This window comes from Oncorhynchus nerka, linkage group LG21 (assembly GCF_034236695.1).
Source record: "Oncorhynchus nerka isolate Pitt River linkage group LG21, Oner_Uvic_2.0, whole genome shotgun sequence".
Classification (NCBI taxonomy): Eukaryota; Metazoa; Chordata; class Actinopteri; order Salmoniformes; family Salmonidae; genus Oncorhynchus; species Oncorhynchus nerka.
This window is the reverse complement of record NC_088416.1, coordinates 62,264-85,227: the sequence shown is the minus strand read 5'-3', so window position 1 is coordinate 85,227 and position 22,964 is coordinate 62,264. Positions and strand designations below refer to the sequence as shown.

General features: G+C 46.2%; 2 protein-coding genes across 2 annotated transcripts; one reads left to right on the top strand and one right to left on the bottom strand.

The window, feature by feature from the left end:
* Positions 1–2: 2 nt before the first annotated feature.
* On the bottom strand, positions 3–11,158 carry LOC115103657 (probable ATP-dependent RNA helicase DDX17). The gene is made up of 13 exons (XM_029624499.2): positions 10,923–11,158; positions 10,412–10,571; positions 10,230–10,326; positions 8,509–8,642; positions 8,176–8,241; positions 6,133–6,274; positions 5,699–5,859; positions 5,243–5,415; positions 4,875–4,985; positions 4,559–4,620; positions 4,366–4,425; positions 1,548–1,781; positions 3–1,308 (listed from the first exon to the last, which is right to left on the bottom strand). The coding sequence occupies exons 1-13, from the start codon at positions 10,976–10,978 to the stop codon at positions 791–793; spliced, it is 1,974 nt and encodes a 657-aa protein (XP_029480359.2). The 5' UTR covers positions 10,979–11,158; the 3' UTR covers positions 3–790.
* Positions 11,159–11,185: 27 nt separating this feature from the next.
* LOC115103659 (protein N-terminal asparagine amidohydrolase-like) lies at positions 11,186–21,319 on the top strand. Its single transcript, XM_029624502.2, has 10 exons — positions 11,186–11,627; positions 11,830–11,932; positions 12,088–12,153; positions 15,342–15,453; positions 15,532–15,605; positions 15,714–15,767; positions 19,973–20,026; positions 20,111–20,208; positions 20,491–20,604; positions 20,809–21,319. Exons 1-10 carry the CDS (start codon positions 11,547–11,549, stop codon positions 20,977–20,979), a joined length of 927 nt encoding a protein of 308 aa, XP_029480362.1. The 5' UTR covers positions 11,186–11,546; the 3' UTR covers positions 20,980–21,319.
* Positions 21,320–22,964: the final 1,645 nt, after the last annotated feature.

The window sequence follows — 22,964 nt, the reverse complement described above, 5'->3', positions numbered from 1 at the left end:
GATTTTGGTTTCAGAACCTTTATTGAAATCCTGTGAAATAAAGCAATGTAGAAAAAGAACATAAGTATGAATTACCTCTTTCCAATAAAATGTTGATTAAACATTCACAAAGCAACACTCAATGTGCTGACTGATGGGATTATGACACGTGTCTGATTATCATTCCCAAATTCTCCTGATATAGTTTTAATCTGAAGAAAATGGTATAGCCATACAGCTTAGAAAAAGTTATAGGATAATAGAGAACGATATAATGAAACATTCACTTCCCCAAAAGAGAAGTAGAAAGCATAGCTGACTGACAAAATCACTGGAGTTCTACATGGCAACAAAGAAATATCACATTTTAGCATTTGTTACTAATGGACTAGAACCTCACCATTTAGAGTAAATCGCAAATGGAAATATCAACTCCTGTCGTGCCAATTAATACCAAAGAGTCACAGCTTCAGATTCACAGAATATCATATTCTGGCCACGCACGGACTACTCTTGAACACATGAAAAGAGAGAAGTGTATCATGCACGAGTACGATATATTTTCAGATGTAGTTAAAATCATCGCAAAACAAACCAAGTACAAAAATATGTTATATGCTATGTAAGCTATATGTTAGCCCTTACCTCCTCAAATCTCTTACCTCATGCTTTCTTACCATGGTAGGTAAGGGCAGGACGGCAACTCTAAACACCCTTTCAGAGGAGTAACGTTACAGTTACACACTGATAAACTCTAGGGTTTGAAGAACATGGTGATTCGGATTTCAAGCACCATGACTGTGTAGTAATTCTACTTCCTGGGTGGGGGTGTAGGCGGCGGGGGAGGAGCAAAGGGGTACGGAGGCTGCCCTATGAAGCTCATGAGAGGGGGATGTGGCGGGGCCATCAGCTGGGCCATGAGGGGCTTGGGCCCTGCTGCAGGTGGAGGAGCTGGACCGAACACACCCTGGGGCTGACTGGACTGATTCTGGCCCCTACCACTACTACCCCTAGGGGCCCCATTAGCAGCCCCCCCAGCCCTGGAGCTGTACTGGGTACCACCACCATAGCTCTGGTATTGGTCGGCCCCCCCGGAGCCGTAACTCCCCCGGCTGACCCTGCTTCGGTCCCTGTAGGAGGAAGAGGATGAGGACCTAGTGTCTCCGTCCCGACCCCCGCCACTGCGCCCGTCCCGGCTAAAGCTGCTGCCGCGGCTGTCTGGCTTGTTGCCCCCGCTGACGGAGCGCAAGCGACGCTCACACACGTCCTGGAACATCATGTTGGGGTTGTTGGCGCTGGAGCCGCCGCCACGGTAACGCATCCTGCCACCTGGAGAAGAACATTCACATAGGAGGATTAGAATGTCATAATATAAGCTGAAATATTTTAGTTTAAGAATGTCAAACATCACTGGTTACACAGAACGTGTAGTTTATGTTTGGATGTGAGATGGTAAAGGTGATAGAATAGAATTAAAAACTGGGGTCTAGAAATAACACCCATTCCTCAATTGAGCCAGCATAGTATGGTTCGGGTTGACCCTATAGTGTGAACCAAGCCAGTCTCACCACCTCCTCCCCCATGTCCAGAGTTAACCAGCTGCAGCAGTTTGGGATTGATGGCCTGCCGGGCCTCCTCCAGGACTCGGACCAGGTCCCTGGCCTGGCGCAGGTTACCCGGGGTGAAGAAGGTGTAGGCCGTGCCCTTGTTGGTGCTGCGGGCCGTACGGCCGATCCTGTGCACGTAGTCCTCAGACGAGTTGGGGTAGTCATAGTTGATGACAAACTTGATATCCTCCACGTCTTTGTGGGAAAGTGGTTTTGAGAGGTGGGAGAGGAAGGTGATGGGTGAGGAGGGAGAGAGGAGGGAGAGGAGGGTTAGGAGGGTGAGATGAGAGGAGGGTTTGGAGGGTGAGATGAGGAGGGAGAGGATGGTTTGGAGGGAGAGGAGGGTGAGATGAGGAGGGAGAGGACGGTTTGGAGGGTGAGATGAGGAGGGTTTGGAGGGTGAGATGAGGAGGGTTTGGAGGGTGAGATGAGGAGGGTTTGGAGGGTGAGATGAGGAGGGAGAGGACGGTTTGGAGGGAGAGAAGGGTGAGATGAGGAGGGAGAGGATGGTTTGGAGGGTGAGATGAGGAGGGAGAGGACGGTTTGGAGGGAGAGGAGGGTTTGAGAGATTTTTGTACAGTGAGAAAGAAGACATATGGTATTCAAACAATGCCAAAGCTATGAGAGAAAAGTGGATGATTATTTAGAAATCCATTTCAAATTAATATTGTATAAATATTGATTACCACTTACCTGTCCAATAATAACAGAAGAATATACATTTATCCAAATTGAAGTAGAATAAGTGTCAAAATATCTTGACTGGAGGCCTAGAGGTTTAGTGGTAAAGTGTGACAAGAGAGAACCACTCAGCATTAGGAAGGCTTCAGTAGAGATGATGATGTGACATTCTGTCTGGACCTTCACCAATGCACAGTTTATGCAATCTTACATAATAGTACAACCATTCAGAACATTTAGTTCTACCATGGTAACATGTTCTCTGCTGAGAAATGGTATGAGAAGAATATGGAGAAATGAGTGACAGTACACTGTCAACACGATCAGACCAGAAGAGTAAAAAGTATTTCCAATGTTTCTTTTAAATTCGGATGTTGAAATGACAGTAGAAGGACAAAAAAGTCTGTTTCTCATCACAGAAGCTCTGACAACACTGCTGGGTTGGTCCGAAAACAAAACATCCCCTTGGACCTTTTCCCTCTGTTTTCCATGGTAACAGAGGAGGCCATTTTACTACTCACAGAACCTCCCGAACCTTAATATGTTTCCACCAAGAGAAAATGTTGGAGGATAAAGTTCAACACAATTCCTTCAACAAATACCTTTCTGTGACTGACTTCAATATGGATCGATGAAACTACCTTAATGAGTTGATGCGACTGGGGAGGTCGTGGAAGGTGTAGTAGGAAAGGGGGTGTTGATGTACTTACCCCTTTAGAGTTGTTTTACAAGGGTAGTCAGTCACCCCCTGTCCTGTCCTGATCAGCCCTGGTTCGCTTGGAGGCGCTGGGGGGGAGGGAGAGAGGAGGGGGCCCAAACTAGCCCCCCGTTTCCCCCTCACCCTTCGCATACACCAGCAACGTCGGACAGGAGCGCAGAACCGCTAACCCCCCCCCCCCCCAACGGCCGGTTCTGTTGCTCTCTCGCCGAGTTGCAGGACCTCCGCAAATCGATCAGGACTCGATCCAGCCGAGCTTCTAACTCTCAGGTTGATCCCAAGGAGAGCTCGCTGGAATCACATACCCTCAGTCTATGATGGGGGTCTATGGGGGTGTTTAGGAACCAGATAATCATATACCCTCAGTTTATTGTGGGGGTCTATTTGGGGTGTTTAGGAACCAGAGAAGGTGGAGAATGGGGGGGATGAATCCTTCTGATAAATAGACAAGCCACTAGCTAGCTGCTAACGTGACTGAGGGCAGCCCCAGTACTGCCTGACACCAGCATGTGCTGGAGCTGCCTTGTGCTGCACAACCCTGAGGGGGAGAGAAAAAGAACAAAGACACAGTCATAGGTAGCTTGGCAAAACCAACATGTCTACTTCCCTTCTCAGGTTCCAGGTTTAACCTATTTAGTTAGGGAGGTGGAATAGGGCACTTCTGTACAAGTTTCAGGGTGGACATGGGGAGAACTGACTGTCGATTTCACTTATAGATAACCCTAAAACACACCCTATCTAGAAAATACCCGTAGAAAAAAATACAGTATAACTACAGTACTATGAATAATGTAAACATATCTCGAGGAATAATCAAACATATAATACTGAATATTTGGGATGTTTTCCTTCATGTTTTGGGTTACATCATATAGGAGACATGAGAGGAGGGTATTGGGGCGGGCATGGGGACATCTGCCCCCCCCTCCCATCACACCCCCATTTAGGCAGCGTGCCAGAGTGCCCCGGTCGAAGGACGTTTTGGACTGCAGTAACAAGAAACAGACTGTAAAACATTGTGGAGTTGAAGGCCTGGGGGGATTGTCAGGTGCTTCTACTTTCCTTTAGAAAGTAATTGACAGAGGCCATGCTGTAGAAAGAGTGCTGACCGATTTTTCGTTGTTGTTTACAGGTTCAATAACACTGCTATTACTTGTTTGCAGACAAATGTATGATTTTGTCGTTGCAAATCTTAAACCTGGAAAACGGGATGGGAAATTAGGCAACAACAAAAATCACATTTATTAATTGTGTGTGTTTTTCTCTGAAAATGTTTTTGTTTGTGTGTGTTAAGAGAGTGTGTATACGTTTTGAATCTGTATGTTGTGCTCTGTAAGTGTGAACACGCGAGTGTGTGTATTCCATGTTGAGAAGACATACCCAGACCGCGAGACGCCACGTCAGTGGCGATGAGGATAGGGGCTTTGCCGCTACGGAATTCTGAAAGTTCAGACAAAATCAAAGGCGTTAGGTAGAAGACTCAAAAAGGAAACAAAAAAACAGAAGAACACCCCACACTGAAACACATTTCACCAAAACCAGACTAAAGCATGGCCGTTGAAATGTGACCTACCTGTCAGAACCCAGTCTCTCTCTGGCTGGCTCTTGTCCCCATGGATACACATGGCTGGCCACCTAGAAAACACACCACAGCAATGTTGCCATGGGACAGACAGCTGAGACAGCAAAACAGGATGTGATAAGGCAGGCAGTTGTAAGAACAGTTAGACAATTTCTCTACACTCTTATCTGACTAAGAAGCCCAACACACACTCCATATGAAACAACAACTGGCTCTTGTTTTGCATAGTCAGTATCATAGCTTTGAAAGAGGACTTAAAACCCATTTCTGCAAGTCTGTGCTTTCCCTCAGTCTCTCTCCGTCTCACCCATCTCTTCTCATCCTGCGGGTGAGCTCGTCACAGCGCTTCTTTGTCTCCACAAAGATGATGGTCTTGTTCTCCTTCTCAGCCATGATCTCTTCCATCAGCTGGAGCAGCCTGACATCAACAAAAAGACAGAGGAAAGATATTAGGAAAACATCCCTCGATCACTACAATCCCAAGACTAATATTCTCTCACCGTTACAAAAAAGATAGCATCCTGCACTCTGTTCCTGTCCATAACCAAGAATACTGAATACTTTTAACTACATTGGTTTCATCCCTTCCAGATCGGCGATGATTAAGGAAAGGAGACATGAACAGAATGCAAAACTAGAGATGGATCTTGTCCATTGGCGGACGGCCTCACTAACTTGTTGTCCTTCTCGTTCTCCATGCAGACGTCCACTATCTGCAGGATGTTGTGGTTGGCGCTGAGCTCCAGAGCTCCTACGTTGATCTGGACATAATCCCGCAGGAAGTCCTCTGCCAGCTGACGCACGTCCTTGGGCCAGGTGGCACTCCACATCAGAGTCTGGCGGTCCGGCTGGGGCACAGGGAGAGAACGGTAATGGGGATATTCCTCCTCAGAGGACACAACACTATTACTCTATTCTATAACATGAGTATTTAGTCATTTGCGATGGATTGATATTATATCAACTGTCATTAAGATCGATAGGACAGACAGAGATGATCTACCACCCTCTGTAGTATCCATCTACCTACACAACAATCCATGAATGGCTATGTATCACACAGTCATAATAATTGCCTAATTCCAGGAGATGTGTGTGCGGTTTGCTAAGTGAAGCATGTGCCTGGTTTACCCGGATCTGGTCCACGATCTTGCGTATCTGTGGTTCGAAGCCCATGTCCAGCATGCGGTCAGCCTCGTCCAGCACCAGGTAGGTGCAGCGCCGCAGGTTGGTCTTCCCTGCCTCCAGGAAGTCTATGAGACGCCCCGGGGTGGCGATGCAGATCTCTGTACCTATATGGACGTAGGATGCAAAGTGTCACAGTTTCAAAAGAGACGCAAATGCATCAGAAGACACCAATTGCGAGATTACTTCCAATACTTGTAGCTTTTTCAATCTTAATACTAGTAACTGAAGGGGAAGTGCAGAAAATTAAGCTAAGCTGGGGCCAGGGAGCCAATCAGGTTTTAGATCATCAGAAGTGGAGAGGTCTTGTCTGTAGTCAGGAACAAACAATATAAGTAAGTAACTTGTAACAGCATTTAATTCAACCCGCAGCTCCTCACCTCTCTCCAGGTCACGTATCTGCGGTCCCTTGGGTGCTCCTCCATAGACACAGGTACTCTTGATGCGGGAGGTCTTGCCATATTCATGAGCCACCTGCTGCACCTGCTGGGCCAACTCTCTGGTCGGGGCCAGGACCAGGCACTGAGGAGAGAGAGAGATATCAATACATTCACTACCGTTTAAAAGTTTGGCGTCACTGAGAAATGTCATTGTTTTCGAAAGAAAACCATGAAAATAAGTTCAAATTGATCACAAATGCAGCGTAGACATTGTTAATGTTGTAAATGACTATCGTAGCTGGAAACAACAGATTTTTTATGGAATATCTACATAGGCGTACAGAGGTCCATTATCAGCAACCATCACTCCTGTGTTCCAATGGCATGTTGTGTTAGATAATCCAAGTTTATCATTTTAAAAGGCTAATTGATCATTATAAATCCTTTTTGCAATTATATTAGCACATCTGAAAACTGTTGTTCTGGTTAAAGAAGCAATAAAACTGGCCTTCTTTAGACTAGTTGAGTATCTGGAGCATCAGCAGTTATGGGTTTGATTACAGCCTCAAAATGGCCAGAAACAAAGACCTTTTTTCTGAAACTTGTCAGTCTATTCTTGTTCGGAGAAAAGAAAGGCTATTGCATGCGAGAAATTGCCAAGAAACTGAAGATCTCGTCCAACGCTGTGTACTACTCCGTTCACAGAACAGCGCAGATTGTCTCTAACCAGAATAGAAAGAGGAGTGGGAGGCCCCGGTGTACAACTGAGCAAGAGTACAAGTACATTAGTGTCTAGTTTGAGAAACAGACGCCTCGGAAGTCATCAACTCGCAGGTTCATTAAATAGTACCCGCAAAACACCAGTCTCAACGTCAAGAGTGAAGAGGCGACTCCAGGATGCTAGCCTTCTAGGCAGAGTTCCTCTGTCCAGTCTCAACGTCAACAGTGAAGAGGCGACTCCAGGATGCTGGCCTTCTAGGCAGAGTTCCTCTGTCCAGTCTCAACGTCAACAGTGAAGAGGCGACTCCAGGATGCTGGCCTTCTAGGCAGAGTTCCTCTGTCCAGTCTCAACATCAACAGTGAAGAGGCGACTCCAGGATGCTGGCCTTCTAGGCAGAGTTCCTCTGTCCAGTCTCAACGTCAACAGTGAAGAGGCGACTCCAGGATGCTGGCCTTCTAGGCAGAGTTCCTCTGTCCAGTCTCAACGTCAACAGTGAAGAGGCAACTCCAGGATGCTGGCCTTCTAGGCAGAGTTCCTCTGTCCAGTCTCAACGTCAACAGTGAAGAGGCGACTCCAGGATGCTGGCCTTCTAGGCAGAGTTGCTCTGTCCAGTCTCAACGTCAACAGTGAAGAGGCAACTCCAGGATGCTGGCCTTCTAGGCAGAGTTCCTCTGTCCAGTCTCAACGTCAACAGTGAAGAGGCAACTCCAGGATGCTGGCCTTCTAGGCAGAGTTCCTCTGTCCAGTCTCAACGTCAACAGTGAAGAGGCGACTCCAGGATGCTGGCCTTCTAGGCAGAGTTCCTCTGTCCAGTCTCAACGTCAACAGTGAAGAGGCGACTCCAGGATGCTGACCTTCTAGGCAGAGTTCCTCTGTCCAGTCTCAACGTCAACGAAGAGGCTACTCCAGGATGCTGGCCTTCTAGGCAGAGTTCCTCTGTCCAGTCTCAACGTCAACAGTGAAGAGGCGACTCCAGGATGCTGGCCTTCTAGGCAGAGTTCCTCTGTCCAGAGTCTGTGTTCTTAACCCCCATCTTAATCTTCTGTTTTTATTGGCCAGTCTGAAATATGGCTTTTTCTTTGCAACTCTGCCTAGGAGGCCAGCATCCCAGAATTGCCTCTTCACTGTGTTTTGTGGTTACTATTTAATGAACGGTAGTGTATAACCTTTAATAACACATGATATATAGCTACAGCATACCATAGGTAGGTCTAAGCGCAACAGAGTTAAGTACACTATAGAAAAGGGCCAAAACGTTCTAGTCTCACAGACCTGAAATATATGAATAAGCAACCGTGTGCAGTTTCCAGTTGTGTACTCACAATAGGTCCGTCTCCCCTCTCTAGATAGGGCTGATGGTTGATGTGCACAATGGCAGGAAGCAGATACTGCAAGAAAAGGCGCCAAATAGTACAATGAGGTCATGAGGTATATGTCCCAATCGGACAGTCCAGGGGAGTTAGTCCTCATATGGAAATATGTCTTTGTGTGTTGCAGCTGTCAAATGTTCCTCTGGGAGTTTATGTGTTTTTATACTGCAGCTGTTGGTGTGTGTGTGTGTGTGTGTGTGTGTGTGTGTGTGTGACAGAAAGAAAGACAGAGATGTTGCAGCTGTCGGTACGGTGCGTGTTGTTGGATTATCATGGCGTCCTTACTGCCAGGGTCTTGCCGGAGCCAGTCTGAGCGATGCCCACCATGTCCCTGCCACTCAGGGCCAGAGGGAAGCCCTGTGACTGGATGGATGTGGGCTCCTTGAAGTCCTGACTCAGTAGCACATCCATTACATACTCTGTCAGCAAAGAGAAACAATTAAAGGAATAGTTAGCTATAGCCAGGGGCAAACCTTTTGGCTTTTGAAATTCAACGGAGGGCCACACAGATTCATTTTTGACCGATTTGTCAAACATACTGTGTATTAGAGGTCGACCGATTATGATTTTTCAACGCCGATACCGATTATTGGAGGACCAAAAAAGACGATACTGATTAATCGGCTGATTTTTATTTATTTATTTGTAATAATGACAATTACAACAATACTGAATGAACACTTATTTCAACTTAATATAATACATCAATAAAATCACCTTAGCCTCAAGTAAATAATGAAACATGTTCAATTTGGCTTAAATAATGCAAAAACAAAGTGTTGGAGAAGAAAGCAAAAGTGCAATATGTGCCATATAAGAAAGCTAACGTTTCAGTTTCTTGATCAGAACATGAGAAGATATGAAAGCTGGTGGTTCCTTTCAACATGAGTCTTCAATATTCCCAGGTAAGAAGTTTTAGGTTGTAGTTATTATAGGAATTATAGGACTATTTCCCTCTATACCATTTGTATTTCATTAACCTTTGACTATTGGATGTTCTTATAGGCACTTTAGTATTGCCAGGGTAACAGTATAGCTTCCGTCCCTCTCCTCCCTCCTCCCTGGGCTCGAACCAGGAACACAACAACAACAACAGCCACCCTCGAAGCAGCGAGTGACGTTTGAAACGCTATTAGGGCGCGCTAACTAGCTAGCCATTTCACTTCGGTTACACCAGCCTCATCTCGGGAGTTGATAGGCTTGAAGTCATAAACAGCGCAATGCTTGACGCACAACAAAGAGCTGCTGGCAAAACGCACGAAAGTGCTGTTTGAATGAATGTTTACGCGCTTGCTTCTGCCTACCACCACTCAGTCAGATACTTAGATACTTGTATGCTCAGTCAGATTATATGCAACGCAGGACACGCTAGATAATATCTAGTAATTTCATCAACCATGTGTAGTTAACTAGTGATTATGATTGATTGTTTTTTTTATAAGTTAAGTTTAATGCTAGCTAGCAACTTACCTTGGCTTACTTAATTCGCGCAACAGGCAGTCTCCTTGTGGAGTGCAACGAGAGAGAGGCAGGTCGTTATTGCGTTGGACCTGTTAACTGTAAGGTTGCAAGATTGGATCCCCCGAGCTGACGAGGTGAAAATCTGTCTTTCTGCCCCTGAACGAGGCAGTTAACCCACCGTTCCTAGGCCGTCATTGAAAATAAGAATGTGTTCTTAACTGACTTGCCTAGTTAAATAAAGGTATAAAAATATATATATATATATATCGGTCGACCTCTACTATGTATTTAGTTTGACGTTCAAGAGTGGCCTGGAGTGTTTTAAAAAACAAAAACAATAATGTGACCCATGAGCCCCCCTCCCCTTCCCAATAGCCTATGGGGTTAGTGTTTTGTAAGCTTTGGCTGTGTTCCAAGAACTCTTAAAAAATGGGTTCAACTTCCTATTCTCATCTCTTTACCGTCATGACTGCTGAAAAGGTGAAGGGACAGGCTATAATATGGGTTCAACAAGTGCCAACTGGTATCTACTGTTGTCTACTTACGGGGAAACTGTGCATGGTGGAAGCCGGTCATGGCCCTGGGGCAGCCAGTACCGCTGACTGTGATCTCCTTCCTCCTGCGGAACTCATCTATGTCATACTGCAGACACAGAGAATCAACAGGCTCAATAGACACACTATGGATAGCATCCTTCTAAGAACATGTGTATATAGTGTGTTTGTACCTGAGTCATGCGCTGGAGCTCTGGGTGCTCGTTGTAGAAGTTCTTCTCAAACTTGGGCAGCTCGTCCAGATCCCACTTCTTCTTGCGAAGGCGTTCTCCAGGGTTCCCAAACTTCTTCATAGGGGGAGAGCCGCCCCAGCTACTGGACCCAAACCGAGGCCTATAGAACATGCAGCGAGGGGAGTGATGAAAAAAAGAGATGAATGATCCATGATTAGTAACACTGCAACAGACACTAAATGGGTCCCTGGCCAATTTAATCTATTTGCAGTTTGTGTACACTTTTCCCTGGGTGGGGCACCGCCTATAACTCTGCTGCAAGCAAGTAGTTATTTGTCATAGACGAACACGGCGCGTGCAACATGTCTGAGACACGCCCGTGCACCTAGACATTCAGCAAGATTCATCAGCATTCCAAGATATCCCCGTATCATATAAAAAGCACACTTTTGACAGATATTCCTACGTGGCTATAACTATATTTCACATGCTGCAGAAAATATCTGCTTACCCTCTGTCTCGTCCACGGTCTCTATCTCGGTCTCCATACGACGAACTCCCCCTCATGTTTTCTATAAATGATTACTTGTAGAAATATTTAAAAGTTGCACGGTGTTGTGCAGTCTGAATCCTACAATTCCGTTAAGGTAGCTTATGTTATAAGGAAAGTGCAATAAAGTTAAACACTTACTTACAAACACAACTTAAAAGGTAAGACGAAGTTATTGAACAAGCTAAAACAGAATTTTGTTTTGCAGTTGCTGCTTCACATCACGTCACGTCAACTCCCCCAGTCACTCCCTCCCTGTGGACGTAAGGTTTTGTGTCGTAACCCGACATAAACAACATGCACGTTTCGTGTCAAAGGAGCGTAGGGCAAATGGAGAATTCGGCGTAGCCTACATTTACATTTTATAGCGTTCATGCCCTAATAATACTTGTGTACAGTTGGTGGCAGTAATACATCTTGTGACAGTGAGTGACGTTCTTGAGGAGAAAGCCTACCAAAGAAGAAGAAAATGGATCCAGGAAATGCAAGCTAGCTAACCATCTGTCTTGTGTAATAGGTCTAGTTTTAATGTTTCATTAAGATAAATATGACATTATATTAGGTAGATTTATATTGTAGAAAGAAATGCCTTTGCTAATACAAAATAGAAGAATCGAACGACCAGGTTCGACAGTCGATTTGTTCGCCAGATATCCGCATTTGCAGGTGAGTTGACTGGAGTAGCCAAGCAAACAATTTGTATTTATTTTATTTTATTTATCCTTTATTTACCGGTGAGTTGACTATTTAGCCAATAAAACTAGCAGCTGTCATGTCGTAAGCAAGTTGTCCTTGTTGGAATTAATCACCATTTAGTAACAAATCACTTGCTCTTCATGCTATATTGACATTTTATTTTATACCATAGGAAAACGCCCGAGTATTTCGGTCCACGCCGGTTGTAGATGTCGACCCGAAGTGCCTCCTATACATACAGCAACGAGAGTTTGCAGCCACAACACCAGCGGACAGTGAGTATAAACCTATAGTTAAATCAATAGGTCAGCCTAGCTTAACATAGTATATTGTTGCGTCCAAAGGCTACATCTACACTGATAAATTGTATCTAAAAATCCGCGGCACAGTTTCCACGACCATCACGAAATGTGTCCCTCTGTTTCCCCAGACTCTGTCGCTGTCCTTGGTTCTGATGATGCAACCACCTGCCACCTAGTTCTGGTGCGACACACAGGTACTGCAGTTCTCTATGTAATGTGTGTTTGTAGATACTATGATAGCATCAAGATATGAGCTTCTACTTCTAAAAATTCACCTTTCCAGAAACAAGTCTCTCCCTGTTGCCGCTTGCTATAGACCACCCTCTGCCCCCAGCTGTGCCCTCAATACCATATGTGAATTGATTGCCCCCCATCTATCTCCTGAGCTCGTGCTACTAGGTGACCTAAACTGGGACATGCTTAACACCCCGGCCATCCTACAAACTAAGCTTGATGCCCTCAATCTTACACAAATTATAAATTAACCTACCAGGTTCAACCCCAAATCAGTAAACACGGGCACCCTCATAGATGTCATCCTATCTAACTCGCCCTCCAAATACACCTCTGCTGTTTTCAATCAAGATCTCAGCGATCACTGCCTCATTGCCTGCATCCGTAATGGGTCTGCAACCAAACGACCACCCCTCATCACTGTCAAACGCTCCCTGAAACATTTCTGCGAGCAGGCCTTTCTAAACGACCTGACATTGACCTCATTCCATCAGTAGATGATGCCTGGCTATTCTTTAAAAGTGCCTTCCTCACCATCTTAAATAAGCATGCCTCTCTCAAAAAATGTAGAACTAGGAATAGATATAGTCCTTGGTTCACTCCAGACCTGTCTGCCCTTGACCAGCACAAAAACATCCTGTGGCGTTCTGCATTAGCATCGAATAGCCCCCGTGATATGCAACTTTTCAGGGAAGTTAGGAACAAATATAAACAGGCAGTTAGAAAAGCTAAGGCAAGCTTTTTCAAACAAATTTGCATCCTGTAGTACCAACTCAAAAAAGTTCTGGGACACTGTAAAGTCCATGGAGAATAAGAGCACCTCATCCCAGCTGCCCACTGCTCTGAGGCTAGGAAACACTGTCACCACCGATAAATCCACTATAATTGAGAATTTCAATAAGCATTTCTCTATGGCTGGCCATGCTTTCCACTTGGCTACCCCTACCCCGGTCAACTGCCCGGCACCCTCCACAGCAACCCACCAAAGCCCCCACCATTTCTCCTTTACCCAAATCCAGATAGCTGATGTTCTGAAAGAGCTGCAAAATCTGGACCTCTACAAATCAGCCGGGCTAGACAGTCTGGACCCTCTCTTTCTAAAAATATCTGCCGAAATTGTTGCAACCCCTATTACTAGTCTGTTCAACCTCTCTTTCGTATTGTCTGAGATTCCCAAAGATTGGAAAGCTGCCGCGGTCATCCCCCTCTTCAAAGGTGGTGACACTCTAGACCCATACTGCTACAGACCTATATCTATCCTACCCTGTCTTTCTAAGGTCTTCAAAAGCCAAGTTAACAAACATTTTACATTACATTTAAGTCATTTAGCAGACGCTCTTATCCAGAGCGACTTACAAATTGGTGCTTTCACCTTATGACATCCAGTGGAACAGCCACTTTACAATAGTGCATCTAGGTCTTTTAAGGGGGGGGGGGAGAAGGATTACTTTATCCTATCCAAACAGATTACTGACCATTTCGATTCCCACCATACCTTCTCCGCTATGCAATCTGGTTTCAGAGCTGGTCATGGGTGCACCTCAGCCACGCTCAAGGTTCTAAATGACATCATAACCGCCATCGATAAGAGACATTACTGTGCAGCCGTATTCATCGACCTGGCCAAGGCTTTCGACTCTGTCAATCACAACATTCTTATTGGCAGACTCGACAGCCTTGTTTCTCAAATGATTGCCTCGCCTGGTTTACCAACTACTTCTCTGATAGAGTTCAGTGTGTCAAATCGGAGGGACTATTGTCCGGTCCTCTGACAGTCTCTATGGGGGTGCCACAGGGTTCAAATCTCTATGGCCGACACTCTTTTCTGTATATATCAATGATGTTGCTCTCACTGCTGGTGATTCTCTGATCCACCTCTCCGCAGACGACACCATTCTGGCCCCTCCTTGGACACTGTAACTAACCTCCAGATGAGCTTCAATGCCATACAACTCTCCTTCTGTGGCCTCCAACTGCTCTTAAACGCAAATAAAACTAAATGCATGCTCTTCAACCGATCGCTGCCCACACCTGCCCGCCCGTCCAGCATCACTACTCTGGACGGCTCTGATTTAGAATACGTGGACAACTACAAATACCTGGGTGTCTGGTTAGACTGTAAACTCTCCTTCCAGACTCACATTAAGCATCTCCAATCCAAAATTAAATCTAAAATCGGCTTCCTATATCGCAACAAAGCATCCTTCACTCATGCTGCCAAACATACCCTCGTAAAACTGACCATCCTACCGATCCTCGACTTCGGTGATGTCATCTATAAAATAGCCTCCAACACTCTACTCAACAAACTGGATGCAGTCTATCACAGTGCCATCCGTTTTGTCACCAAAGCCCCATACACTACCCACCATTGTGACCTGTACGCTCTCGTTGGTTGGCCCTCGCTTCATACTCGTCGCCAAATCCACTGGCTACAGGTTATCTACAAGTCTCTGTTAGGTAAAGCCCCGCCTTATCTCAGCTCACTGGTCACCATAGCAGCACCCACTCGTAGCACGCACTCCAGCAGATATATCTCACTGGTCACCCCCAAAGCCAATTCCTCCTTTGGTCGTCTTTCCTTCCAGTTCTCTGCTGCCCATGACTGGAACGAATTGCAAAAATCTCTGAAGCTGGAGACTTACATCTCCCTCAATAGCTTTAAGCACCAGCTGTCAGAGCAGCTTACAGATCACTGCACCTGTACATAGCCCATCTGTAAGCAGCCCATCTATCTATCGACCTACCACATCCCCATACTGGTATTTATTTATTTATTTTGCTCCTTTGCACCCCAGAATCTCTACCTGCACATTCCTCTTCTGCCAACCTACCATTCCAGTGTTTAATTGCTATATTGTAATTACTTCGCCTCCATGGCCTATTTATTTCCTTAACTTACCTCATTTGCACCCACTGTATATAAACTTTTTGTTTTCTACTGTATTATACTGTATTATACTATACTGTATTATTGACTGTATATTTTGTTTATTCCATGTGTAACTCTGTGTTGTTGTATGTGTCGAATTGCTACGCTTTATCTTGGCCAGGTCGCAGTTGCAAATGAGAACTTGTTCTCAACTAGCCTACCTGGTTAAATAAAGGTGAAATAAAATAAAATGTCTGCATTTGTACCATCTTGTAGGAAGTGGAGCTGCTTGCCTTGCTCACTGTGATGGCTCCAGCACGTGGAGTGAGGTTCCCCTCATCGTCAAAGCTGTCACATCTCTGAGCAAGGACCCTGCCAAGGAGGGCAGGTAAGAGATAACCCCACGCCCCACACACCCACCCACCCCCCCACTTACGTAATTGTCCCCTTGCTTCTTTTCCTTCAGGCTGGAGCTCCACCTCGTTGGAGGTTTTGATGATGAGTCAAAGACGTCCCACAAACTCAGCCTTAACCTGTTGTGTACGTGAATCTCCTTCTCTTCCCTCCTGTTTGAATGCAACTGCCACAGTAGCAACACCATTATCAGGCTGCATAGAGAAACTACAACCCTTCTATTGTGTTTTGCAGCGGCCTTCCAGAGACAGAAAGAGGATATTCACCTAGAGACCTGCTGCATCACAGGTACATGTTTCCACTCTGTTATATTCTCTCTCTCAGCCTGTTTTTCTTTATACAACCCAGAGCTATATATGTAGAGTTTGGCTGCCAATTTAGCACAGGGGCCATGTTAGCACAGGGGCCATGATCGAACGGCTGCCATGTTAGTGCCTTTATTTTTGATGTTTTGGTGATGTAACCATACGAGAGCTCCTCCGACAATTTCCTATGAAATAACCTCCTGTAAACAAGCAAAGCAGGAGAGAGAATTTCATGTTTTTATTGATTCGCATTCGGGGTGTATCCAAGTCTGTACTGTGTTGTGGTGTTAACAAATTGCATATCTTACATTTACATTTACATTTAAGTCATTTAGCAGACGCTCTTATCCAGAGCGACTTACAAATTGGTGCATTCACCTTATGACATCCAGTGGAGCAGCCACTTTACAATAGTGCATCTAAATCTTTTAAGGGGGGTGAGAAGGATTACTTTATCCTATCCTAGGTATTCCTTAAAGAGGTGGGGTTTCAGGTGTCTCCGGAAGGTGGTGATTGACTCCGCTGTCCTGGCGTCGTGAGGGAGTTTGTTCCACCATTGGGGGGCCAGAGCAGCGAACAGTTTTGACTGGGCTGAGCGGGAACTGTACTTCCTCAGTGGTAGGGAGGCGAGCAGGCCAGAGGTGGATGAACGCAGTGCCCTTTTTGGGTGTAGGGCCTGATCAGAGCCTGGAGGTACTGAGGTGCCGTTCCCCTCACAGCTCCGTAGGCAAGCACCATGGTCTTGTAGCGGATGCGAGCTTCAACTGGAAGCCAGTGGAGAGAGCGGAGGAGCGGGGTGACGTGAGAGAACTTGGGAAGGTTGAACACCAGACGGGCTGCGGCGTTCTGGATGAGTTGTAGGGGTTTAATGGCACAGGCAGGGAGCCCAGCCAACAGCGAGTTGCAGTAATCCAGACGGGAGATGACAAGTGCCTGGATTAGGACCTGCGCCGCTTCCTGTGTGAGGCAGGGTCGTACTCTGCGGATGTTGTAGAGCATGAACCTACAGGAACGGGCCACCGCCTTGATGTTAGTTGAGAACGACAGGGTGTTGTCCAGGATCACGCCAAGGTTCTTAGCGCTCTGGGAGGAGGACACAGTGGAGTTGTCAACCGTGATGGCGAGATCATGGAACGGGCAGTCCTTCCCCGGGAGGAAGAGCAGCTCCGTCTTGCCGAGGTTCAGCTTGAGGTGGTGATCCGTCATCCACACTGATATGTCTGCCAGACATGCAGAGATGCGATTCGCCACCTGGTCATCAGAAGGGGGAAAGGAGAAGATTAATTGTGTGTCGTCTGCATAGCAATGATAGGAGAGACCATGTGAGGTTATGACAGAGCCAAGTGACTTGGTGTATAGCGAGAATAGGAGAGGGCCTAGAACAGAGCCCTGGGGGACACCAGTGGTGAGAGCACGTGGTGAGGAGACGGATTCTCGCCACGCCACCTGGTAGGAGCGACCTGTCAGGTAGGACGCAATCCAAGCGTGGGCCGCGCCGGAGATGCCCAACTCGGAGAGGGTGGAGAGGAGGATCTGATGGTTCACAGTATCGAAGGCAGCCGATAGGTCTAGAAGGATGAGAGCAGAGGAGAGAGAGTTAGCTTTAGCAGTGCGGAGCGCCTCCGTGATACAGAGAAGAGCAGTCTCAGTTGAATGACTAGTCTTGAAACCTGACTGATTTGGATCAAGAAGGTCATTCTGAGAGAGATAGGGGAGAGCTGGCCAAGGACGGCACGTTCAAGGGTTTTGGAGAGAAAAGAAAGAAGGGATACTGGTCTGTAGTTGTTGACATCGGAGGGATCGAGTGTAGGTTTTTTCAGAAGGGGTGCAACTCTTCTCTCTTGAAGACGGAAGGGACGTAGCCAGCGGTCAGGGATGAGTTGATGAGCGAGGTGAGGTAAGGGAGAAGGTCTCCGGAAATGGTCTGGAGAAGAGAGGAGGGGATAGGGTCAAGCGGGCAGGTTGTTGGGCGGCCGGCCGTCACAAGACGCGAGATTTCATCTGGAGAGAGAGGGGAGAAAGAGGTCAGAGCACAGGGTAGGGCAGTGTGAGCAGAACCAGCGGTGTCGTTTGACTTAGCAAACGAGGATCGGATGTCGTCGACCTTCTTTTCAAAATGGTTGACGAAGTCATCTGCAGAGAGGGAGGAGGGGGGAGGGGGGGGGATTCAGGAGGGAGGAGATAGGTTGGAGAAGGTTTGAGCAGAGGGAAGAGATGATAGGATGGAAGAGGAGAGAGTAGCGGGGGAGAGAGAGCGAAGGTTGGGACGGCGCGATACCATCCGAGTAGGGGCAGTGTGGGAAGTGTTGGATGAGAGCGAGAGGGAAAAGGATACAAGGTAGTGGTCGGAGACTTGGAGGGGAGTTGCAATGAGGTTAGTGGAAGAACAGCATCTAGTAAAGATGAGGTCGAGCGTATTGCCTGCCTTGTGAGTAGGGGGAAGGTGAGAGGGAGAGGTCAAAAGAGGAGAGGAGTGGAAAGAAGGAGGCAGAGAGGAATGAGTCAAAGGTAGACGTGGGGAGGTTAAAGTCGCCCAGAACTGTGAGAGGTGAGCCGTCCTCAGGAAAGGAGCTTATCAAGGCATCAAGCTCGTTGATGAACTCTCCGAGGGAACCTGGAGGGCGATAAATGATAAGGATGTTAAGCTTGAAAGGGCTGGTAACTGTGACAGCATGGAATTCAAAGGAGGCGATAGACAGATGGGTAAGGGAGAAAGAGAGAATGACCACTTGGGAGAGATGAGGATCCCGGTGCCACCACCCCGCTGACCAGAAGCTCTCGGGGTGTGCGAGAACACGTGGGCGGACGAAGAGAGAGCAGTAGGAGTAGCAGTGTTATCTGTGGTGATCCATGTTTCCGTCAGTGCCAAGAAGTCGAGGGACTGGAGGGAGGCATAGGCTGAGATGAACTCTGCCTTGTTGGCCGCAGATCGGCAGTTCCAGAGGCTACCGGAGACCTGGAACTCCACGTGGGTCGTGCGCGCTGGGACCACCAGATTAGGTGGCCGCGGCCACGCGGTGTGGAGCGTTTGTATGGTCTGTGCAGAGAGGAGAGAACAGGGATAGACAGACACATAGTTGACAGGCTACAGAAGAGGCTACGCTAATGCAAAGGAGATTGGAATGACAAGTGGACTACACGTCTTGAATGTTCAGAAAGTTGAGCTTACGTAGCAAGAATCTTATTGACTAAAATGATTAAAAATGATACAGTACTGCTGAAGTAGGCTAGGTGGCAGTGGCTGCGTTGTTGACTTTGTAGACTAGCTGGCAGTGGCTGCGTTGTTGATTACGTTACGTTGCGTTAAAAGAACGACAATAGCTGGCTAGGTAACCTAGAAAATCGCTCTAGACTACACAATTATCTTTGATACAGAGACGGCTATGTAGCTAGCTATGTAGCTAGCTACGATCAAACAAATCAAACCGTTGTACTGTAATGAAATGAAATGAAAATGTGATACTACCTGTGGAGCGAGGCGGAATGCGACCGGGTTGTTGAGTTCTAATCGGTAGACGTTGGCTAGCTGTTAGCTAGCTAGCAGTGTCTCCTACGTTAAGGACGACAAATAGCTGGCTGCGTTGTTGATTCAGGGGCTAGCTGGCTAGCTAGCTAGCAGTGTTGATTACGTTACGTTGCGTTAAAAGAACGACAATAGCTGGCTAGGTAACCTAGAAAATCGCTCTAGACTACACAATTATCTACACAATTATCTTTGATACAGAGACGGCTATGTAGCTAGCTATGTAGACGGTGGGCGTTAGCTAGTTGGCTAGCTGCTGGGCAGATACGTTAGGACGACGAAATACGATAATTACGCAATTATCTTTGATACAAAGACGGCTATGTAGCTAGCTAAGAAGAAATTGCTAAGATTAGACAAATCATACCGTTGTACTATAATGTAATGAAAAGTTATACTACCTGCAGACCGAAGTGCAGACCGAAGTGCGGATGCGACTGCTCGCTCCAACTACAGTACTTGCAGTGGACATCTTCATAGGTTTTGAAAACTATCTGAAATAAACAGCACAACGTGGAAGTGTCAATTGTCACTTAGCAACAGCTATGGAGGAGGAAGTGGCGCTCTCGGAACGTTCAGACAGAAACCCTCATTGGCCCAACTCTCTGTATATCTGACTCTGCCCCTACTTATCTCGAGGCTCTCTCTCTTTTTTCCACTTGCAGAGATGAATGACGTCTTAGTGGACGGAGCGCACAGACCGGGTGTGCATGGCATAGGTACTGTACTGTATCTACACTGCAAATCAATTCACCTTTGTGTAGCAGACAGTTTATAGTATGGCATTAACTGTTTGTCTGCAGGTATAAATATTAAAACAGGGGAGGTGTTCCCCGCCTCGTTCCCTCACAAAGGACCCGCGGAGGAGCTGCGATCAGCACGGACATTCACTGGGGGCCAGGTAGAGACATGCGCATAGATATAGAACCTTAAATAGGCTGATGTCATAGAGCCACTATGCATCAGATTGGCAAATTTGTCAAGTAGAACTAGAATTCCTGTCTACTGATATATTGTCTATGCTCTTGCACATCATCTCTGACACTATTTGAAGGATCAATATGAAGAAAGATCAAAGATGACACATTGAATGGCTTGTGGAGTGTCTGGATAGAACCCATACGTGAGTTGCTAACTACACTTCATCAGACAGTCGTATAACATTGTAATTGTTTCTCCACAGATGGCTGATATATATGACTCGAACAAAGGAGTTGTGAAGATAGGCCCATGTAAGTGGTCCCCGAATCTGGATATTTCCTTCTGGCTGTCGCAAGACGATGACACCATCTTAAAGGTAAGGTGTAAGAAAATAATACATTACTAATATTGATCCCAGAATCACTAGAACTTTAGTTGTATGTCCCTTTAAAAGCTTATTGACAACCTCTAATGTGTTATAGCCCTGTTTCTGTCAACACTGATACAATGAATGTTGCATAGTATGTTATCAGTATACACACTGTGATATGTTACTCGTCCTGTTTTTTTCCCCGACCAGTACCTATCCACGTCCCCTACGGCTGAGCCACCACACTTTGTCCAGCACATCAAGTCCACCATCCAGTTCCTCCTGGAGCACCCCAGTTCAGACAGCGTCTTCCCTGGAGGACAGCCCCAGCACTACCGCAGAACAGAGCAGGGGGACTGGGAGAATGTTAACCAGACATAAAGGGCTTGAGGCTCTTCTCTAACCCCTATTACTTTGACTTTCCCTGGAATCTGTCCGGAAATGAAATCACTCCTTAACTTCTGGAAGACAAGACACTGTGACCCTCCTCTTTACGCCATTGTGGGCGTCACATGTTATTGTTTTTTTGACTTGGTACCAGTACTCCCTGTATATAGCCCCTTTATTTTCATTTTATTCTTGCTCTTTTATTTTTTACTTTTGTTAATTTAGTAAATATTTTTCTTAACTGCATTGTTGGTTAACGGCTTGTAAGTAAGCATTTTACAGTAAGGTAAAATTGTATTTGGCGCATGTGACAAATAAAATTTGATTTGATTTATCCGTGGTAGCTATGTACAGTACAGAGCTATCTGGATTGAACCCCAGTGCTGTATCTATGGACTGTCTGTCTTATAGTTTACCAGACTTTTTTTGTATATGTCTTATTTTAAATCAACAATATAGACAATACAAATGTCTGCTCCCACAGAGAGTGCTCTGGTAAGAGAGTGCTCTGGTAAGAGAGTGCTCTGGTAAGAGGGTGCTCTGGGCTCTGGTCAGAGGGTGCTCTGGGCTCTGGTCAGAGAGTGCTCTGGTAAGAGGGTGCTCTGGGCTCTGGTAAGAGGGTGCTCTGGTCAGAGGGTGCTCTGGTCAGAGGGTGCTCTGGTCAGAGGGTGTGCTCTGGTCAGAGGGTGTGCTCTGGTCAGAGGGTGTGCTCTGGTCAGAGGGTGTGCTCTGGTCAGAGGGTGCTCTGGTAAGAGGGTGCTCTGGTCAGAGGGTGCTCTGGTCAGAGGGTGCTCTGGTCAGAGGGTGTGCTCACCCCCAGCCGCCCCGAGGGGCTAACAAGGCAAGGCCCCGGCCCAAAGAGATTTTCCAAGGGCTGGAAAAACTAAACCCGACTCGCAGGCAGGCATGAAGGAAAGCGCACCCATAAATACCAGGACCAGCACACACACAGCGCTCACAGCATGAAGCCAAACCACAAAACATAAATAACGAAAAGCAAAATATAAAATAATCACATACCACCCTCACCCCTGATTGGAGGACCTCAAACATTTGCCCTGTACATTTCTGTATATACTTATTTCAACACTCGTAAATTCCGCCCTTCAGACAGCCACAGATCAACCCATCTTTCTCAATAAATAATCATTCTACCATGGTGTCTCACTAGGGACTTGAACCTCCCCAACTGCAACATTTCTGCTGAAATTGCCTTAAAAATAAACATTTATTTAGTTTACTTGACTGGCTGGCCCCAGTGAAGACAGGACAGGTGGAGCTATATGTATTTGTCCCAAATGGCACCATTTTCCCTATTTAGTGCAGTCATAGGGCTCTGGTCAAAAGTAGTGCACTATGTAGGGAATGGGGTACAATTTGGGACAGCTGATATCTTTCTATTACTGATGATTTTTGTTGAGATGTTTTAATTCTTGAGTTGGTGAAAGTCTGCACCCACGTGGTCTGTTGGATTGCACAATGTGTTCATCTGAGTCCTACTAGGCTATTATCTGGTGTAGTCATGTTATCCAGTAGCTGTAAGTGTACCCTTAATGGACAAAACATTAAGAACACCTTCCTAATATTGTTTCACCACCTTTTGCCCTCAGAACAGTGGCTGCGTGTTACTTCTTTGTCACATTTTAGCTAGGCAGGTTAGGAGAATGAGGTTAAGGTTGGGGAAATGGTTAGGCTTAGCTAAAATGTTACAAGGAAGCAGAAAACATCCACGCAAAAAGGTCTCGAGTGGCAACCAATCTGGCCAATTAGCTGTTAGGTTTCCATACACTCACTTACGTTGATCCTCCCAATTATTTAGTGACGCCTACTTTCAGACACCATGTATGCACTTGCCCATGACTCAAATTTGCGTCAATGACTAAGGTCTGTCAGGATCGATTTTTCCTCAATATTGAACAATTTTGAAAACCTTTGAAAAACATTCTCATGAACCAGAAGTCCCAATAACATGGGTATGT